This window comes from Python bivittatus, unplaced genomic scaffold (genome assembly GCF_059951505.1).
Source record: "Python bivittatus isolate LINGU-HERP-01145 unplaced genomic scaffold, Pbiv_v1 ctg000080_np1212, whole genome shotgun sequence".
Taxonomy (NCBI): domain Eukaryota; kingdom Metazoa; phylum Chordata; class Lepidosauria; order Squamata; family Pythonidae; genus Python; species Python bivittatus.
The window spans coordinates 47,121,669-47,141,240 of record NW_028277035.1 but is presented as its reverse complement, the minus strand read 5'-3'; the positions used below and the strand labels follow the sequence as shown (position 1 = coordinate 47,141,240).

General features: G+C 39.6%; 1 protein-coding gene across 1 annotated transcript in view; it reads right to left on the bottom strand.

Moving 5' to 3' along the window:
- BSN (bassoon presynaptic cytomatrix protein) overlaps positions 1-19,572 on the bottom strand; it is a 218,734-nt gene that overhangs the window by 25,230 nt on the left and 173,932 nt on the right. The window contains exon 4 of the mRNA XM_088134003.1: positions 7,398-7,811. Within this exon, the coding sequence (XP_087990129.1) occupies positions 7,398-7,811 (414 nt within the window). The remainder of the gene's footprint in view (positions 1-7,397; positions 7,812-19,572) is intronic.

The following is a 19,572-nucleotide window of genomic DNA, read 5'->3' as shown; positions in this document are numbered from 1 at the left end:
GTATAAATCAGAATTATTCTGTCTGATCACCGATGATAACTAGTTATCTGTGCTCAATGTATACATTTCATTTTAAAAAGTTTATCCCATTTTATGCAACTGATTTTTTTTTTTTTACTTAAATGATGTTTTAGCATAATCTGATTTTCAGTGCAATATTCATAAGTCTCCATCCATCTGTGGATGACAGGCCTACATTCGGCAAGCACCTTAGGACCATGAAAAGTGTGTGTCAAACCCAAGCAGCTAGCTCTGAAGTGTTATAAATCTATATTCTCTGTCCTCAAGCCAGAAACTCAGGTTTACAGTGTCATGTCTTACTGGCTGGATCCTTCCATTTTAAAAATCTGACCTACCCAAGGCTGTGCAGTTTTAAAGTCAAGTCCAGACATACAACAGTTGCTTTTGCGAAGAGAAGCATCAGCATCCTTGACTCTTATTCTGCAAAAGAATGCATTGGAGATCTCTATCTGTGGACTTTCACAAAAGTTGTCTAATGTGTTATTCAATCATTTTAAAATTTTCCCATACCTTATTGAGTAATACATTAACTCTCACCACACACATCCACACACATTAATGTTTTTAATGTTAGACACACACACAAAGACAGTTATTTGAATGATACATTTTTCCAGCTTAGCTTGGAGTAGGCTTCAGGATCGACTACCTGAGATGCCACCTCATAGAATTGTCAAGTCCAGTTCCCAGGTCAGTGCAGAATTCCAGTTTAAAGCCCACTGACCAGTGGTTGTCTAGCATCCATCTGAACTGGATGCACCCAATGAAAGGGAGACCACCTCTCCGAGTAATTGGTTCCCTACCAAACTGCTCTTTCTATTATGACTTTTTTCTAACATTCAACAGAAATCCTCTCTAACTTAAATATGTTATTCCACATCCCACACTCTGGAATGAAAGATAACAATCTTGACCTTCTTCAGTACGACATATTTTCTGGTATTTGAAGAATGCCATCAGATCTCCCCTCAGTCTTCTCTTTTCAAGGCTACCTATGCCCAGATATGCCCAATGCCTTCAATCTTTCTTGATACAACTTCATTTTGAGTTTCCTAACTATTCTTATTGCCCTTGTCTGCTCTCTACTTATTCCAATTTCTCTATATGTTTCTTACAGCTCAGACCTAGACAGAAGACTCAATGCAAGATCTCACCAGAGCAAAATAAAATGGAGTTATCATTTCCTGTGATTTGGAAACTATGCTTTTGTATAGTCTGAGGCAAGCTAAAGTTACACTGGCCGTTTTTGGCAGCCACATCACACTGATAGCTGAACAGCTGCTTTGCCATGCCCCCCTCCCATCCCAGAGGTGACGGGAAACTCTGCGAACCTAAATCTTGCTGCCTACATAACATGCCATTACCTGAATGGATCTGTGCTGTGGTGTTGTCCATATAGCTTTAACAGTCTAAGAGCCATGATTGGTGGTTCCCTTGGCTGAAGTCCTGCTCAATGTCATTCAGTATGTGAAAGGCCTCATTCGATTGGTATGCATAACACTCCTGTTATTCCATATGCTGCATTTTTTCCCCTTTGTACTGTCAACCAAGTGATTAGTTTTTCCTTTGAAACTGTTTGACGTATCAACTTCTAGGTGGCAGCAAAGAGTTTGGGGGGGGGGTTGTGTCTCTTGGCTGACATCTAATGGTCATCCAAAGTTTTGCAACTGATATGCAAGCAGTGGATAAGTGCTGCTGAAGAGCTGGAGTTTGAGAAAACTGTGGGGATTGGTGTGGGAGCTTAAATTATCATAATAATATAATGTAAGAAGATGAAGCAAGGAACCATGGCTTTCCTGGGAGCAGTGGCTACAAGGAAGGAAATTCCCAGCCACTCAGGCTATAGTAGTCAAAGAGTTGTGTCCTTTCAGTTACATATTTTAAGCCAGATAGGAGTAGTCAGGGCTTTGCACTGTATAAGTCACCTCCTTGACTAATTCATTCAGAAAAGAAAAAAAAAAGCATCTGTGGAAGCAAGAGGACTGAAGGGTGGATGAAGAAGTCAGGAACCAGACTGAAGGGGATTCCAGTCTCACAGGAAACCAGCAGAACCAACCAGAGCCACAAGAGTGCCATCACAGGGATGTCATTTCAGGCTGCCTCTTGGATGTACATCAATATGTCCTACATTGCTTCCATACAGTATTTTGAAGTAGAATATTAGGGAAACACCACTTCCAGAGCATAGCATCTTAAGCCACCCTTTGGCTGTCTCAGTTGCAGGAGAATATTGAGATGCAGGTGGAGACATGCGGACATGAACTCCAGAAATGGTTAGTGGACTATCCTCATGCCAGGGCAAGGAGGCAAGCACTATATTTCTATCACTCTCAAGCTTCAATTCTGCCCCTTCATTTTATTGTTCACAAGTGCCTGGTGGGTCATATGTTCTTTGCTGGAGGTAACTGAGCCAAAATAGGTGTGAATAGCTATGTCCTTTCCTTGCTACATGCTAGTATTTTTCTGTCTTCACTGAACATCTGGAACATGAATTGTCTTCCTTCTTTTATTCTGAACATTGGCTGGTTGCTGTCCTGTACAACCATGTCATCCTGGGCTGCTGGTTCTGTTCTCAGTTGGTCATCAGCTTCTCCTTTTCCCCCTTCAAACTGATCCAATGATGGCCCATAAAGTCTATGGAGTCTAGTATAGCCTCCTGGCCACCATGTTTTCCCTACCTCTTCTGCAAGCACATCTATCCTTACATTTCCCAGTGATCATGTCTTTGGTTTCTGCCCAGTCTTCCTTCCTTCCTTCCTTCCTTCCTTCCTTCCTTCCTTCCTTCCTTCCTTCCTTCCTTCCTTCCTTCCTTCCTTCCTTCCTTCCTTCCTTCCTTCCTTCCTTCCTTCCTTCCTCCCTCCCTCCCTCCCTCCCTCCCTCCCTCCTTTTACTGTACCGCTTACTGCAATGGTTCCACCTTCCTCCCTCCCTCTTTTTTTACCTTTAAGTTGCAAAGTAGGGAGATTGGAGCCAAGCTACCAAGTTTCAATTGCTACTTCTTCGTTCCTATGAACCTGAACCATCAATTGTTAATTGCCATCAAGTTTCTATGGACCTACAGCAGAATTAGGGAACAACATTAAGGAACAATAGTACAAGCCCTTATGTGCAGGGAAGCAAGGATCTGTGTTAAATGAGAGAATGCTGGAAGGGGATGTGAAGGCATCCAGATGTACAAACATCTGGGAAAGTAAAGAAAAAGAATGGAGGCTAAAAAGAATGAGGAAGGAGCTCTCCCTGAAAGAAAAAGAGAAGTACTGGGAGTCATTCAGACAGGAGCCAGCCAGTCAGACTTGCCTTCACTATAAAGATGGGAAGGACAAAGAGCAGGGGAACAACCATTCAGGGCCTGCAGTGGCTGTAGGCTGGACTGAGCACCAACCTGGCTCCATTGCCAAAACACAGCTGTTCGGATAGGAATTTATGAAGTCAGCACTCTCGCTTGATGCATCCCTCTAGGACAACACAGAACCATTTACGATCATAATTTGGGCGTGATTGTGTAACTATTGCAATTCTATTAGACAGAGTACTCTTAGTCCACATTTATCCAACTGGTGTGGGGTAATGATGGCAATGGGATAGGTCCTAATTGTTCTGATCAAAGCCCTCTCTAAGTCAGGGTTTGAAAACCCTATTGAATTGCAAGGGATCTAAATCTTCCTCAGATAAAGCATCGGAATAATTAGGGAATGCCATACTCCTCCCAGCTCCCCAAATGCCTCACTACATAATACAGAATTAGAATATTATAAATCTGAGAAAAAGCATGGGCAGCTATGATCTGATAAACCAATTGTGATCTGATGCCTCCTTCCCAATACTAATCCAAAAACTATTGGCCAGAGATTTGGAAAATGAGTCTTCTTCAAAACAAATGACATACATCACTAAGGATTATGGTTCCTTCTTTCATCTTCCTTACCTTTGCTCTCTCTCTGTCAGAGGTTTTTGTGGAAGTTTAGATTGTAATATAATGAGCCATTTCTGCTCCAGCAATTCGGCAACTTCCTGCAGGCTACCAGTTTCTCTAAATAGGGCTGGAGTGAGGATTTTGTTCCCCATTGCAGATTCCCAACTGTACGTACTCCTGGGATGCTCTGTTATCTGGCCCCACTTGTGCTCTGTTCGTGCAAATCCTGACCGGCGTTTTTCTTTGTTTAATAAAGAAGGCCTTGTTCTGCTGGAAACTGAACTCCATCTCCATTCTTGCCTACAAATTCCTTCAAGCAAAAGTTGACCCCGAAGGGCACTTCAGAAATGTTCCTGAAATTCAGCTAAGTACTAAATTTATTCCCAGGATTCTAATAAAATTGGTGTGGTGCTCGTAATTCACATGCAGAATTAAAACATTTTAAATCTTCACGTACAACTTCAGAAACATAGAATTTGAGACTAGGAAGCAAATTTTTCTTCATGCTTTGAAAGGCAAGAATCCCAACCAGATCTTTCTCACAATTCAGATGTCAGTACTGGGGATAAAGTAGCAGTGAGGCAAAAGGCCACTCATCAGAATCCCGAAAGGCAGAAACCATGCTTGGTGCTCAGTTTGGGGGCTGGCATTTTGTGGAGAAACACCAGAAATAAAAAGAAGGGTGCTGATCAGACTAGCTTGATTACAATTTTTCATTTAATCAATACCCCATTCAAAATATTGGCAGCTGTATAATTGGGGATTCCCACAGAGCCCATTCCAAAAAGGTTATGCTTGTGCTAATAGCTATTCCCAACTTGCAGCTCAGGAGAAGTGAGGGGTCTATATCTACAATAAAGGGAAATGAGTCAATGTCCAGTACAAAGAACCCTTCTGTTCAAGCGCAGAAAGCTAAGTAAAACACTGGGAAATATTCTGGGTATGTTGTCCACCCTGGGATCCTGTCTGGAATGGGGGATCAGAAATGTTAAACTCCAGCCTGTCATTGAATGCCATGGATCTGTCCTCTCTACCCCCTCTGGACCTGTCAGTAGAATATGCTCAAACTGACAATTCATCAGGCATGTTGCTATTACATCAGTGGTCCTGAATGCTAGCTTCCCGGGAAAAGGGAAAGGGGAAACAGGCTTGCCTCTATGTGTTACTTATAATTCCTGTGTAGGTCATAACGAACAAACTTTCACAGGCAAGGCCCTAACCTAGGCATGAAATGCAGATAACAGACTCAGGCAGAAGCCCTTCTGGCATAAACCTGCTCAAGCCAAAAGTTCAAATGGTGAAACACACTTTGGACAGATCCCCTACTGTATATTGTGGCAAATGCCCTGAAGATCTTTTTCAAAGTCACCTCTGCATGCAGGCATAACGAGGTCTGCTCTTGTGGTAAACTCCTTTAAGCACCCAGATGCCATGGGATCGCACATGAAACTATATCAAACAGGAAGAGGCAAACCCAGAAATAACCTCTCCCCGCCCTCTTGATATGTTGTAAAGTGGGCAAGACTATGGATGTATTGGTGTGGGATTATGTGATATGATATTGAAATGTAAGGCTTAGAATTTGTAAGTTGGTATGTGGTATCAGAGCCTAATAACTGCCATATTGTGTATTGTCTCCTTTTATTTTCTTGAAGTACTTATGATTTCTTTTTGTTCTCACTGAAAAGGAAATAAAATTCTTTCTGCCCTCTAATGAACTTCGTTTCATTATATTGTCGAAGGCTTTCACGGCCGGCATACGATGGCTGGTGTGGGTCTTCCGGGCTGTGTGGCCGTGTTCTTGAAGTTTTGTTTCCTAACGTTTCGCCAGCACCTGTGACCGGCATCTTCAGAGTGCAGGAGCACAGACAGGAGCAGTCCTCTCTGTGCCCAGGGTGAGGAAGGGTCACATCACCCTGGGCACAGAGAGAACTGCTCCTGTCTGTGCTCCTGCACTCTGAAGATGCCAGTCACAGGTGCTGGCGAAACGTTAGGAAACAAAACTTCAAGAACACGGCCACACAGCCCGGAAGACCCACACCAGCCTTCGTTTCATTACTTTCCCTTTGCATGGGCCTTAATTGTCTCATACATTGAAGCAAGTGGAAACAAAGCCAATCAGGTCCCACAGTCAGCTTCTACCTTGAAGGGTATTGTCTGCTGTGTGACTTATCCACGGAATACCCTGGTCCTTATTAATCACTCCAGATGGTGATTGGAAGAGGTGTATTGTGAGACCTTAACCTAACAGGGCTTGCTCCTCTTCACCTTCATGCTTCCACTAGCAACAACTAATGGCTGTTCTCTTAGGTACTCAAATTCAATTTGCTTTTTTCTGGAGATCTCATAATTAGCCTCCTGCTGTGCAGTAACACCTAACACTCTGCCTCCTTTGATTCTCTCTTTACTCTCTCCAACTAAACTTGGCTAATTTCTGGTAATTCCTATCCTATTATTACCCAATAGCAGAAAGAATCTGATACTGATTTCATAGCTCCAAATTTTATTCTAGATACCACAGGAACATTTGCTGCAGAAATTACCCTCAGCAAGCAAGCAAAGATTTCTGAAAATGTAGTGACTTGCCCATCCCCCACATATATACTCGACTTACAGCTGGGACAGAAATAAAAGATGTCACGGAATGACCAGGCCTCCAGTAAAGGAGGCATCTTGCAGATGTGCATCTGGAAATGCACATCTGAGTTGTGGAAGGCTGGTGTGAATCAATGACCATTAGCAAACATACTTGGTTTGGATCCTCCTTGGACATACAGTATACGAATGTGATCAGAGAGAGGGAGAGAGAGAGAGAGAGATTGTATGCTTCCCAGAAACATCTGACTGGCCAATGTTTGGTACAAAATGATGGAGCTGTGCTCAGATCCAACAAATCTTGCATTTAGATTGTGAATGAACTATCACAAAAAGATTTACAGTAAATATGTCCTATTATAACTATAAACTATACTATCATGCTTTCTTTATTCACCAGATCAGAAGAGACTTGAAAACAAATTACATATATTTTTGAGACTAGCACATTTGCAAACAGAATTGTGTTGGAAGGGATATTTCTTGGGGGGATAATAAGAGTGTCTTGAGACACTGAGAAATGTTCTGAAAGCTGAGGATGATTAAAAAAAACCAGCAAGGGAAAAACAAACAACCTACTCTCCTGCATACATGTATGTTTGAAAAGAAATCTTTTGAGCTGTAAGCCATGATGGATTCTACGATCCCCAGTCTGCCTGCCATAAACTTTCCTCACTAGCTCTTAGGTCAGTGTTTCTCAATCTCAGCAACTTTAGGATGTGTGGACTTCAACTCCCAGAATTCCCCAGGCCAGCCACACTTCTTACAGTTGTGGAGATTGAGAAACATTGTCTTAGGCTGAACATCTTCCAACACATCTCACACTGCCATCCACTGTTCATACACTGCTAAGTGAAAAGGTGCTTACCTCTTGCTCTCTTGTTTTTTGAGATTCAGATGCGACCGTGCTATCTTTGATATCTCTTTCTGGTTTTGAAGCTGTAATCTTCCCTTTTGACAATGGACTTTCTGAAGGTTTTGGAGACTCTTCAGCTAATTTAGGCAGTGGCTTTTCTTCAGATGGAGCAGCAGGCATTTTTTTTTGGACTGTGGCAATTGGTAGTTTGCTTTGTTCTGAAGTCCTGAGATGTGCAATATGCCTGTCTTTAGCAGCTGATGTTTCATGGTGCTGGGCTCCTCTCTGTTGCTGACCTCCACCTTGGTGCCGGGGGGATCCAGTTGGCTGTGGCTTTGAAGTGGGCAGTGGCATTGGAGCAGGATCTCCTAGGCTTCCTTCTAGCAGCCTCTGAGTTTGGCAGTTCAAACATAGCCATTCGTTTTTCTGAAAAAAAAAGGAAGAAAAAAACTCATAATATCCAATTGCTTTAATTGAAACAACTATTCAGTTAACAATGAATGATATTTCATTCAAGGATCAATGCAGATGCCTCTTCTATGGAAGCCAGTGTAGACTCTTCCCTTTATCTACTTGTGACTTAATGCCCCTTTACGTTATATAAAAATAGTAGATTTTGCTGCAAACCAAACCTGCATGTGCTGGTGGACGAGTCGGGGTTATGGTACGAATGTGTTTATCTGCGTAAACATATGTCCCATTGTTTCTATTCAGGAGAGCTTACTGCTAACCAAGCCTTACAAATATAGGCTTATCTGGCCATAAGACAGCGTATACTTTACACCAAGTCTTCCAATGTTGTCTACTAAATGCTGATTATCCAGGTTTTCAAAAAAGAGAAATTTGGGACTGACACAAACCCTGCATTCTTACCACTGAACTACAGCCCTTTTTTCAGGCTTGATTCTTAATTCTTACCTATTTGGACATCTTATACAGGTTTCTGTGTTTCATTCTCAGTTCACTAGCAATAACATGTAAAAAGTTTTTAATTTCCAAATAAAGACCAATGCCTATCTAGGACAACCATTTAATTACCTTTTCCAAAAAGTATTCAAATAGTTTTAACACAAAACAGCCACTGTAGAAAATGCTTGTTTCATTTCATTTCATTTTATTTAATATGCCTCCAACCACAGAAATCTCTTGGTGGTTTACAATAAAAAAATGAATAAATAAAATCAACACCTTAACAACAGTTCAAATAACAAGTAAAATGGTCTCCCATGGGTTTGAGCGCCAGGAGACGAAGAGATCATACATCATGCTCACAACTGAGGCGGAGCCTTTTAAAGGACACTAGGTTTGCTAACCTCACTTTCTAATCACTTTTAAAAATTGCCTATTTAAGTATCTTATGGCTATTAGAGATCTTCAGAACAACAAGTCTGAGAAGCCACCTGGTAAGTTTACCTTCATTCTCAAACAAAAGTAAAATTAACTATAAACTTAATAACTTAAAGAATTGGAAATAAATGGCAAAAAGCTAAATAATATTTTGATACAAGAAAGTTATAAATGAATTAAGGGACCAGACAAATTTGGAATATCAGGACTTTTAGTATAAGATTTTGGAAATAATTATATAAATAAATGGCCTTTCATGGGAACTACATTGTTTTGTTTATCCTAAGTCATAACAGAGATTTGAGACTTTAAGATTTCAGAGATAGGACACTAAAGGGGACTAAAGATTCCAGGCAGAAAAGTAAAAGTAAAAAACGTGATAGCTTGCCTTTTGTTTTTATTTATTTATTTATCATATGTATATAGCCACCCATCTCATACAAAGTGACTCTTTGGTTAGTACTGGAATTTACAAAATGACATATAATGTTATGACATTTGAAATACTCCAGATTTTTGAAGAATGGGGTCAGAAATTAGAAGTTACAATGTTGGCAATTATGTCTGCTTCTATGGATAGACTATGTCCAAAAGATGTTAACAAAGGAATGACAGATGTGAAACAAATTTTGCCTGATATAGAAATATTAGAACCAGAAATACTGGGTAATAAAAAAGCATGGATTATAAAACAGAGAAGACAACTAAAGTGGAAATACAAATGATAAACCAAGAGAATGACCTGGATAAGGATTTTTTATTGCATTTACAAAAGAGGTTTGCTAAAGCCTTGAAGAAGCTTTTGGGATGGGGGAAAAAAAATTAAAGAGAGATCAAATCTTACAACAACAGCTGAATGAATTGAAAATCAAGATTTCTAGAAGTTAAAGGAAGGAATATAAAGTTGGTTTGTCTGACCAAGATTAAAATAAGACATGTTTCTAAAAGGTTCTGGGACTCCTTTACGGACTTTTTGCTCACACCAGGACTGAAAAGTTGATGATTTATGGATTTGCATATAGATAAGGGATGGGTTATGGGAAGAAGAGATATCTGTAACCTTATGGGGGTGAAGCGTTATTAAGTCTGTTTATACTTATAATGAAGATCAGAAGTCACTTCTTTAAATATTTCTGTTCTTTTTCTTTTTCTTACTTTCTTCTTTTTTCTTTGCGCTTTTTATTCCTTCTCTCTCTCTCTCTCTTTTTCTCTTTGAGTTTAATTTGCATTTGCTTTATTATTGTAATTAAAATTCTCAATAAATATATATATATTTTAAAAGGAATTATGGTTCTCTACAATGAACACCTCTGTCTTCTGCATTCAATTTCCATTTTTTCATCCCTCATCCATCCCATTACTGATTCCAGGCAAGTATTCAGGTGAGCCACACCATTCCTTGAGAAATAGATCTGGATGTTATCAGCACAGTGATAGCCAGTTCCAGATCTCCTGGTAATCTCCCCCTAGTTTCAGATAGATATTGAAAAGCACCGGAGAAAGAGCTCCATAAACGGTGCCTCTTATTTCTAAATCTCTCAGTCATATCAAAAAGATACCAAGATTAATGGTATCAAAAGTTGCTTAGAAGTCAAGAAGAACCCAAAGAGCTGAACTCCCTGTGCCAATTCCCAAAGAATTATCATTTATTCGGCCAAGGCAGTCTCCATCCCATAGCCCACACTAAAGGCAGTTTGAAGTGGGTCAAGATAATATGTTTTCCTACTTTAGCCAGGACTGCCATTCTCCCAGTCAACTTCAACCATGAGAAGTTAGAGAAGCCTATATTTATCCAACCCTGAGTAACCAGGGTAAGCTTCTTAAGAAGAGGGCTAATAATTGTGTCCTTTATGCAAGGGACTTCTCGCCCTCTTTCAGAGAGACATTTATGATGTTAACTAAAGCATCTCTAGTAACATCCCAGTAAGAAATCGTAAGCCAAATTGGGTGTGGATTCAAGTGGTAGAGTCTGCTGCCTAAACCACTGATAATTTTTCATATTGACCAGCAGGACCTGAATACTTTGATACAATTAATGTACTGTGCATCCATCCACATTTGTATGGAAGATACGGAAGATTATTAGTGACTTGTAATATTAGTAAATTGGCAGTAGGGATCTGGTTCACTCAACAAAGGACAAATTCATGTTAATTCTGCATGGACCTGCATGGAGGCTATGTTAGGACCAGGCCCTGTATAATTCCCAGCAGCCATGTCTCACCTGGGGTAAAGACTTTGCACTATGCAGATGGCCCAGCATCCAAAATCTCTCCCTGAACGACATAAAATGCCCAGTTGCAACAAGGCTTTGCTCCTCAGTATCCCTTCTGGCTAGCTGGTCCTTGATGATGAGCGACAGCTCATGCTGAGCATAGATTCTGGAGATAAAGACTTTGGGAATAAGCTAATGCTGGAACAATGAATCTTGCTGGCTTGTTGTACAGCTCCCAACACTTGGCATTTCATGAGTATGTTTCTCAGACTATGATTTTGTACTGTTTGCATGAACCTTAAATTTATCCAGTTCCTAATGGTTTTTAGCCCACTGAAAGGTAAAAGGTAAAGCCTCCTTTGAGGTGAGCTGAGCTCCTGGTGCTTTCATAGATAGATAGATAGATAGATAGATAGATAGATAGATAGATAGATAGATAGATAGATAGATAGATATTTTTATATTATATATTATATATTATATAATAATTAATATATATTTATTTTATTCATTTATAAATAGAATTTATGTGCTGCCCATCTCACTATCGGTGACTCCAGGTGGCTCATAGGTAAAAATTATAAAAACATTTAAAAACTACAAAGCAAATTAAAAGAATACAAAGTTAAAAGACAGAGAGAGCATCCTCAAAGCACCAGCACCCTCAATGTTGGGAGCCCCCATTGGATCCCCAAGCTAGTTGGCAGAGCCAGGTCCTGAGGCTCTTCTGGAAGGCCAGAAGAGTGGGGGCCAACCTCACCGTAGGGGCCAAGATATTCCACAGGGCGGGGGCGACAGCAGAAAAGGCTCTCCTTGTAGACCCCACTAGTTGAAATTCTCTAACCGATGAGGTCCACAATATGCCTTTCCTGCCGGACTGGTGGGATGGGCAATGTAACTGGGATGAGGCAGTACGTCAGGTAACCTAGGCCAATGCCATGAAGGGCTTTAAAAATCATAACCAACACTTTGAAATATATATATATATATATTTGAAAACTGAGTAAGAACTAATCTTTTTCAGGTCAACCCTACACATTCTGTAATGTTTCTAGCTTTAGAATTTAATTAAAGAGGAAGTGGGTGGACAAAGTTTGCTATTTTTACTTTTAACTGGCACACTTCTATTATCTTCACTTGCTCTTTCCTCAACAGAGAGCATCATACTCAACTGAACAGCAGCTTTTTAAAATAAAAGATACTAAGAATTTCAACAAGAAATCAGGACGTTTATGTCAATACAATAAAGTCTTTGTTCATATATGATTTAACTTCTACTGTGACAGTAATAAGCAAACAGAATCCTGCTTTGGAGGTTGTTGGTCTTCTAAAAGTAAAACCAAGCAACAAAACAAATTGGTTTAGAAAGTTTGCAACTGAAATATACAGTATGTGCTAGTCCAGGATTTTTCACACTTTTTCAGGCTCAGAACCTGCTAGTTTAAAGAAAAAATCCAGAACCTCTGATCAAGGGACAAAGTTCTAGTGATAGAAAATTGGCTGCATTTGAGTGTCTTTTTGTCTGTCTGTGCTTAGTCTCTCACAGAACTCCATCCAGTTCTCACAGAATGAAACACAGTGTGAAAACCCCTGCCCTAAGTCTACTGTTCCATGGGGATGACTGAAGCTAATATAGCAGGTTAGCTGTCTTTATGGACGGCTAACGGTGAGAATAAGTTCACAGTGTAAGTGGAATGAGATGCTCTGAACAGGCTAAAGCAGTGTTTCTCAACCTTGGCAACTTTAAGATGTGTGGACTTCAACTCCCAGAATTCCCCAGCCAGCTGGGAATGCTGGCTGGGGAATTCTGGGAGTTGAAGTCCACACATCTTAAAGTTGCCAAGGTTGAGAAACACTGGGCTAAAGCAACAGAACAAACTTAGAACAAAACCAGCAAAAGCTTATAAACACTGGAAGTACTGTATATCTTTGGATTTATTTATAACTGTTTGAATGAATGAGTTGGCTCAGAAAAATAAGTCTTACAGTCTGATTTCAAACCGTTTATCATCATGACAGTACAGATGATGTTTCTAAAATAGACCAGTGGATTTTACCGTAGTCACAGATATGTCATCATCTTCCATCATCAGTTGCCCATAAGTAAGCTTTCTTCTCACCTACTATAGTGCAGTGGCTAAGAGACTGAGTGACATACAGTATCAGTATATACCTGATTCAAAACTTACCTCATGATTTTACAAAACGTTTTCTTTTTGAGCCTAAACTTCCTTCTCAAGTTGTAATATAAAAATAACAGGTTTGTGGTAAGGAATAGAAAACATACGGCAAAAACTAATTAACAGGATAACTAGTAATTTGCTTAACTCTCTTTAGCGTGGTAACAGTGTTAATTAAATTGCAAATTATCCTGTTGGCATACTAAGGACCGGTCAAATTTCTTTCATTAAAAAATACAAATACTGTACAGTCTAAAATCTGGATTTGGGATCTCTGCATGTACTTTTTGTTAAGATCGATGCATGGCCAGACTTATATCTAAATGTGTTATTCATGTAACATGAGTGCTAATGATTATTACTTGTGGATGAGTCTTACCTCTTAACTTGCTCTGACTGCTTCTGGTTTGGATGTCCCTTTATCACCATCTGAAGTTACCAGAAAAGGCCTCCAAAGTTGTACTGTAATGCATGTGACTTATCCTTTTCAGGAAATTAGCTTAGGACCACTTCAATATTCTTGAGTGAGGTCCTGAAAAGCAGTAAGTTATTACAGCTTTCTGTAAACATGTCCCTAAAAGTTCCATGTACAGTACACCTCTTCATATTTTGTGTTCCTCATCATATCTGTCATAACATCAGAAATGTTCTTGGTACACTGGTCTCTACAGGCAATATTAACCAGCAGGCTATAGTATGTCCAGTGTCCCATGGGATCTCTGTAACTGAGTTGTCATGGAATCTCAGGAAACTCTGGGTTGCATGGTCCATGATATATTAGCCTACAATGGAAAGCTACTATTGACATTTTGCTTTCACAGAGAATAAATACATTTTCTTTTATGCTTCACTGAGAAAATTAGGAAAGACAGGATGTGTTTATATGTTGCCTAAGTTTTTGGACTCATGTAAAATAAAATTAGTCATGTGAATGAATCAAGCCTGAGAACCAACAATTTACCACACACAGTGCCTCAGAGGGAGTATGTATATATGTGAATGTGTTATTCTTGGCATCTGTGTTTCAACAGGTGTTGACCAAGGAAAATCATATATGTATGGAAGTTCATACACTGTATAACTGCAGAAATGACAGAGAGCTAATTTCATGAAAAGTAGCTTTTCCTTCCACTGCCTGTCCATCTCAGCATTTCTATTTTTCCAATCGCCATGGCAACTCTCTTTATTTCAATGGGCTATTTTTACTCTGAATTCCCACAGTACCATCCGTCTCCCTGAGGATTAGCACTTGCTTCTTCTCTCCAGGAGAAGGCTATAATCATGATAACAAACTTCACCACACAGCAGGAACTAATGGATCTCCTGGAAAAAAGAGTCATCAACAGCATTAATTGTTCTGTTACCTGAAGCACAATTGAATGAATGTGCCTTGAAATCACCAGGGAATAGAGTGCTAAATAAATTCATAAATAAGTTTAGTGGATTCCAGCTGGGGACTGCCATATGGTCAGCACTTTGGGACCCTAGGGGAAGGAGTCTATGTACTTAACTGACACCACCAGGGTTTCAGAAACTGTGAGATTTGAGCTTTAGACAGAGTCCAGCGAAGTCACCCAAAGCTATAGTGACACACAATTTAAGGGAGAATTAATATGAAAAAATTGTAGGATTTTCAAAGAAAACTGGCCAGAAATAGTGTACTTTTCCTTCATAGTGCTATTATTATGTTTGGACTTTGGACCATATAGGGGTTCCATTTCTTCCCTAGGTAGACCTTCCATTCTACCTATGCCATTCGGACTAAAGAAATCAGAGAAAACTTCATGCAGAAAAACAATGCCAGTATCTGAAGGAAGGCCTCTTTCAGTACATTCCTATGATGGAAGGCACGAGCGGGGAGGATTCTGGAATGGAGCTTCAAGGTTACAGGGAGGGGGGAGAGAACTTCCAAGGGAAGCCTCTCCTCAGCCCCCAGACGGACTGTGTGAAAGTCAAGAGGAGGAGACTGGCCCCTCCCTAAAGGCATGATGGTTATAGTTGCTATTGTTGGGAGATTAGAGTTAGTCTGGCAAGATTCTGCCTATTAGGTGCAAGCTAATAAAGAAGCTGAGCTGATTTCTGGACTGTCTCGTGGTGATTTTTGGGCTGAACCTGACAATTGCTACCTAAATCCTGAGATCATCTTTGAGGGCCTGTTCTGGGTGCCTCCTATGCTGAAGCATGGTGACTGATTACCCAGAAGCAGTCCTACCCCCTTCCTCATCTTTGGAATGGCCTCCCCAATAAGATGTATGAAGCATTAAAAAGAGAGTAAAGATGATAAATAACCAAGCAAACAAATAAATAAAATTGTGAGTTATATATTATATTCCAGTCTCTAACACGGCGTTCAAGGACATTAACAAACGAAATTTAAAGAAATGTGGCAACCATTACTAGACTACCTGTATTTAATTGATGAAAATGAAGCAATGGCAGTGGGTTTCTTATTGTAAAGAATGTGAATGAATAGAAATAAATAGTATACCAAGAGCTTAAAATTATCAGGAGTTATATAAGGGGGTTAAAGTTATATCGACAGCTAATTTAGTCGGAAACGTTTAGCTTAGAGAACTTTGCTTACAAGGTTATAATTTTTCTCTACTTTTTGGGAAAAAGAATGTCAAAAATGGATAATGACAAAAAGTACTATCAACTTAATGTATTACGACAAGATGTTTAGAAAGAGATGTTGATCTTTATTGTACGTTATTCTAAATGTTGAAAAAACTTTTTTGTACAAATATTTGTTTAAAGAATAAAATAAAACTTTTTAAAGGCAAAAAAAAAAAAGGACATTAACAAACTTGCATACATGCTTTAGCACCAACCAAATTCTTTATTCCTCTTGATTTTAAAAATATTTTTAAATAAAATAGCTTTAATTGGAAACTTTGCTGCAAAGTCAAGTACCAGATTTTAGGGCCATCTTGATTTCCCAGAACATCTCTGGATGCCATATAGTTGCAACTCAGTGCTTTGTTCTGAAGTGTGCTTATCACCAGAAAAAAATTAAGTGTTCTGGTGATTCTGGTAGTAAGGAAAGTGGAGGCTAGAGAAGATGGTAAGGACTAAGAGTTTTTCCTCTAGTGTACCTGCCTGTTTTATGTAAAATATGGTGTGGGGAAGTAGTGGGGATAGCTAGTTTTTTGGGGTATAATTTATGTATGTCTTAGCATAAAACTAAACACCCTGAATCACATGAAACATCTTTGAAAGATGGATCACATACTTACTCCAAGGTGCCTCATAAACAAATTGAGATGGAATGTGAAAAGTGTCCAATCCTGGCTCCAAAGTTTATTGATTGCACCCATGTATTTCTGCCATCAAGCATTCTACACTACTTGGCTGGGGCTGGGGAAAAGTGCTGCTCTGTCAGGGCTTCTATCATCCTAGCCAATGGCAGCTTAGGTGAGTATGCAACGTGATGTGGAGAACTGCCATTAAGAATTCTTCTAGTCTCAGCTAAAGCAGGATGGCCAACCTAGTCCCCATCAATACCTTCTTCAGTGTTCTCTTAAGTTCCCTAGCTACATTTAATTGTGTTTTATTCTTTTAATTTAAAAATAATTAAGTGGGAAGCTAACATTCTGCAAAGAAAAGCTTTTGTCTTCAATATTATCTTAATATCTAACAATTCCTTAGAGCCCTATAGTATCTATTAGCAATCACAGTGAATAAAAAGGATGGAGAACTACAGCTGAGTGTGTTGTTTAGAAGCATATCCTGTCCAGAAAAAAAAAACCCATGAAAGATAAATATTCTGGAACAGCAGAGAACAACTCACCCGTTAGTCTTCTGGTAAATGAGCTGTTATATGCCTACAATGGAAATGACTGTATGAATAGGCATGCTTTCTGGGAGCCATTTTCTCAGAGTCTCCCTCACATGCTTTCAAAATTCCAGATATGTTCACTGGTTTCAAAGCCTTGCCTACTCCTGAGCTAAAGTCTCTGGACTTTCATTTTAAGACCAAAGAGAGTAGCTACCGCCAACATTTTATAGTCTAATTAAAATAATCCTTCTAGGTCCTAAGAGCCCCACTTCTCAAGACATATATCAATGTTTTAAAAGGCCAAGATTTTTTATTATAGTCATCACGTTCTTCAGGGAATGGGACTCTTGATAATAAGTACTTAACAGAGTCTTCTGGAGAGTTCTGGTTCAAAGAAATGGGAGACTGATTTTGCCTTTCTTTCATCTGCTGCCATCAGTATAAATTCTTAGTCATGAGAAGGAAGCTATGGAGGGAGCAGATGAACGAGGCTGTAGGGATAAAGTTCCATGTGCACTTCTATTGCAACAGATCTTTAACTCATGCTTACAGAATGGATTCCTGCAGAGTTCCTGTGTGTATGGTTGCACTCTGGATCCAGTCAAAAGCTGTGTAACGAGGCAGACAAGACCATTTGGAACCGATTTTCATGTATCCAAGGTGTCACAGATGGCTCTAGTCTCTTATGAATCAAAGTGAACCATGAAATTCTAGTCTTAACATGTTGATCTGGTGTTCTAACAAATGGCAGCACATGGCAGCTTCACCAGAAAGAAAAAATAATATTTTCTTGCATAAAATGTTATGACAAAAGTGATCAATTGCCCCAGTCATAGAAGGGGCTGAGAGACTTTGGACAGAGATCCTTGCTTTTAGGATTTACTCCATCTCTTTTCCCAGTTTATCACTCTCAGTACTTGTATAATGATGTGTCATAAGCTGTCTTAGTTAGCAGATTGGCTTAACAACTTTTTTCTTTTATGGAAGAGACAGATCAGTGGATTGATTTTTTTAGGACTCTTCCCAATACCCCAGCAGTGTGCTTTCCTCCTGTCCTTCAGATGGGAGGAAGAAGACACCCCCCTGCCACAGCTGTCATTTTATTGCCGCCAGTTGTTAACCTCATACAAGGGTGGTGGTGGCAGATTCTCTTGTGGCAGTTGAGGGAATGGGGAATCACCAGGAAACTCTCCTCTTACCTGCTATCTGCCTCGCCACTCACCTTCCATGGGGATCCCTTGTTATCTCCCACCATAGTGATCCATGCCCTTACCTTCATGCTTGCTTGACAATACCTAACAAGCATGGGGGCAAGGGCAGGCATCTCCATGGTAGGAAGCAGAGAATGTTACCAGTAATAATATCAATCATCATCATCATCAGCAGCAGCAGCAGCAGCAGCAGCAGCATCATTTTTTAAAGTTATATGCCACCCAACTTCCAGTGACTCTGGGCAGTTAGTTTCCTACCAGTTCATCTTGATCTGGCTTCGTCTTGGTTCACTGGCAGGTTGGCACCAAAATGAAAGTTTCAGTGCAAGGACGTGTTCTCAATGGCTGGTGAGCAGACCCACTCAGGGCCGGGGCAAGGGGGCTGAGTGGCTGACCCCTTAGATTGCTCCCCAGCCTCAGTCCCTGATAATCAGCTGCATCATATTCAGGAAAGGATATCATTAGCTCTCTTTCTGTTTGCACAAAACCTACACTTTTGGTCTAAAATTTGTTATTCCTCATGATAGGAACCTTTTTTCAGTGCAAAATTATTACATTTTGTCTCAAAACAAAAAAAGGATTTTTTTAAAAAAAATAGAATTTAGGAGACATTAGTTAATCTCAAGCATGTGTGTCAGTGTAATATGACGTGCTTTGTCCTTCATAATTCTCTAACTGTCCTGCAAATATAATCCAGATGTGGTAAAACCAGAAAAAATTATAGACCAAGTGCTCCCACGGTGAATAACAGGAAAACAGAGCTTCCTTTTTCCAAAATCTATTCAAGAAGTTAAGCAAACTACTCTGCCCCCAGAGCAACACAGAATAGTAGCTCCCTCCCTCCCTGCCTGCTCCTTCCTTCCTTCCTTCCTTCCTTCCTTCCTTCCTTCCTTCCTTCCTTCCTTCCTTCCTTCCTTCCTTCCTTCCTTCCTTCCGAAACTTACACACTGCTTCAATCTGGTCAGACTTTAAGTGGTTTATAAATATATAATATAATATACTTAGGATATTTAAAGTAATTTAAGAAAAGGGACTACTTTTTAATTTGATTAAATATGTTTGATTCTGAAATTTAGCTGGAAAAAGTTGAAGTTGATTTTGGAATCTATATTTGGCTTTTGAAATGTGAATATTCTGCACACTTTGGAATTTTTTAAGATTTTAATTTAATCTCTACAGATCACAACAGCCCTGCTGAATTTTATTTCATTCATATAGAGAGAACTTAGATTCAAAATCAAGAGGATAAATAGTAGTAGATCAGGATTTGGATGCAGATAAGATAGAAGTTGGCTATCACCATTGCTTTTTGCTATTGTCACCTGTGAAATTTATGAATGTATTTTGGCAACTAAGAGTTATGATTTTTTTTGTTCCATATCTTTATTTATTCATTAATTACCATCTTTCTCCTCCAACAACAACCCACCAAGATGGTTTAAAAACAATATATAAA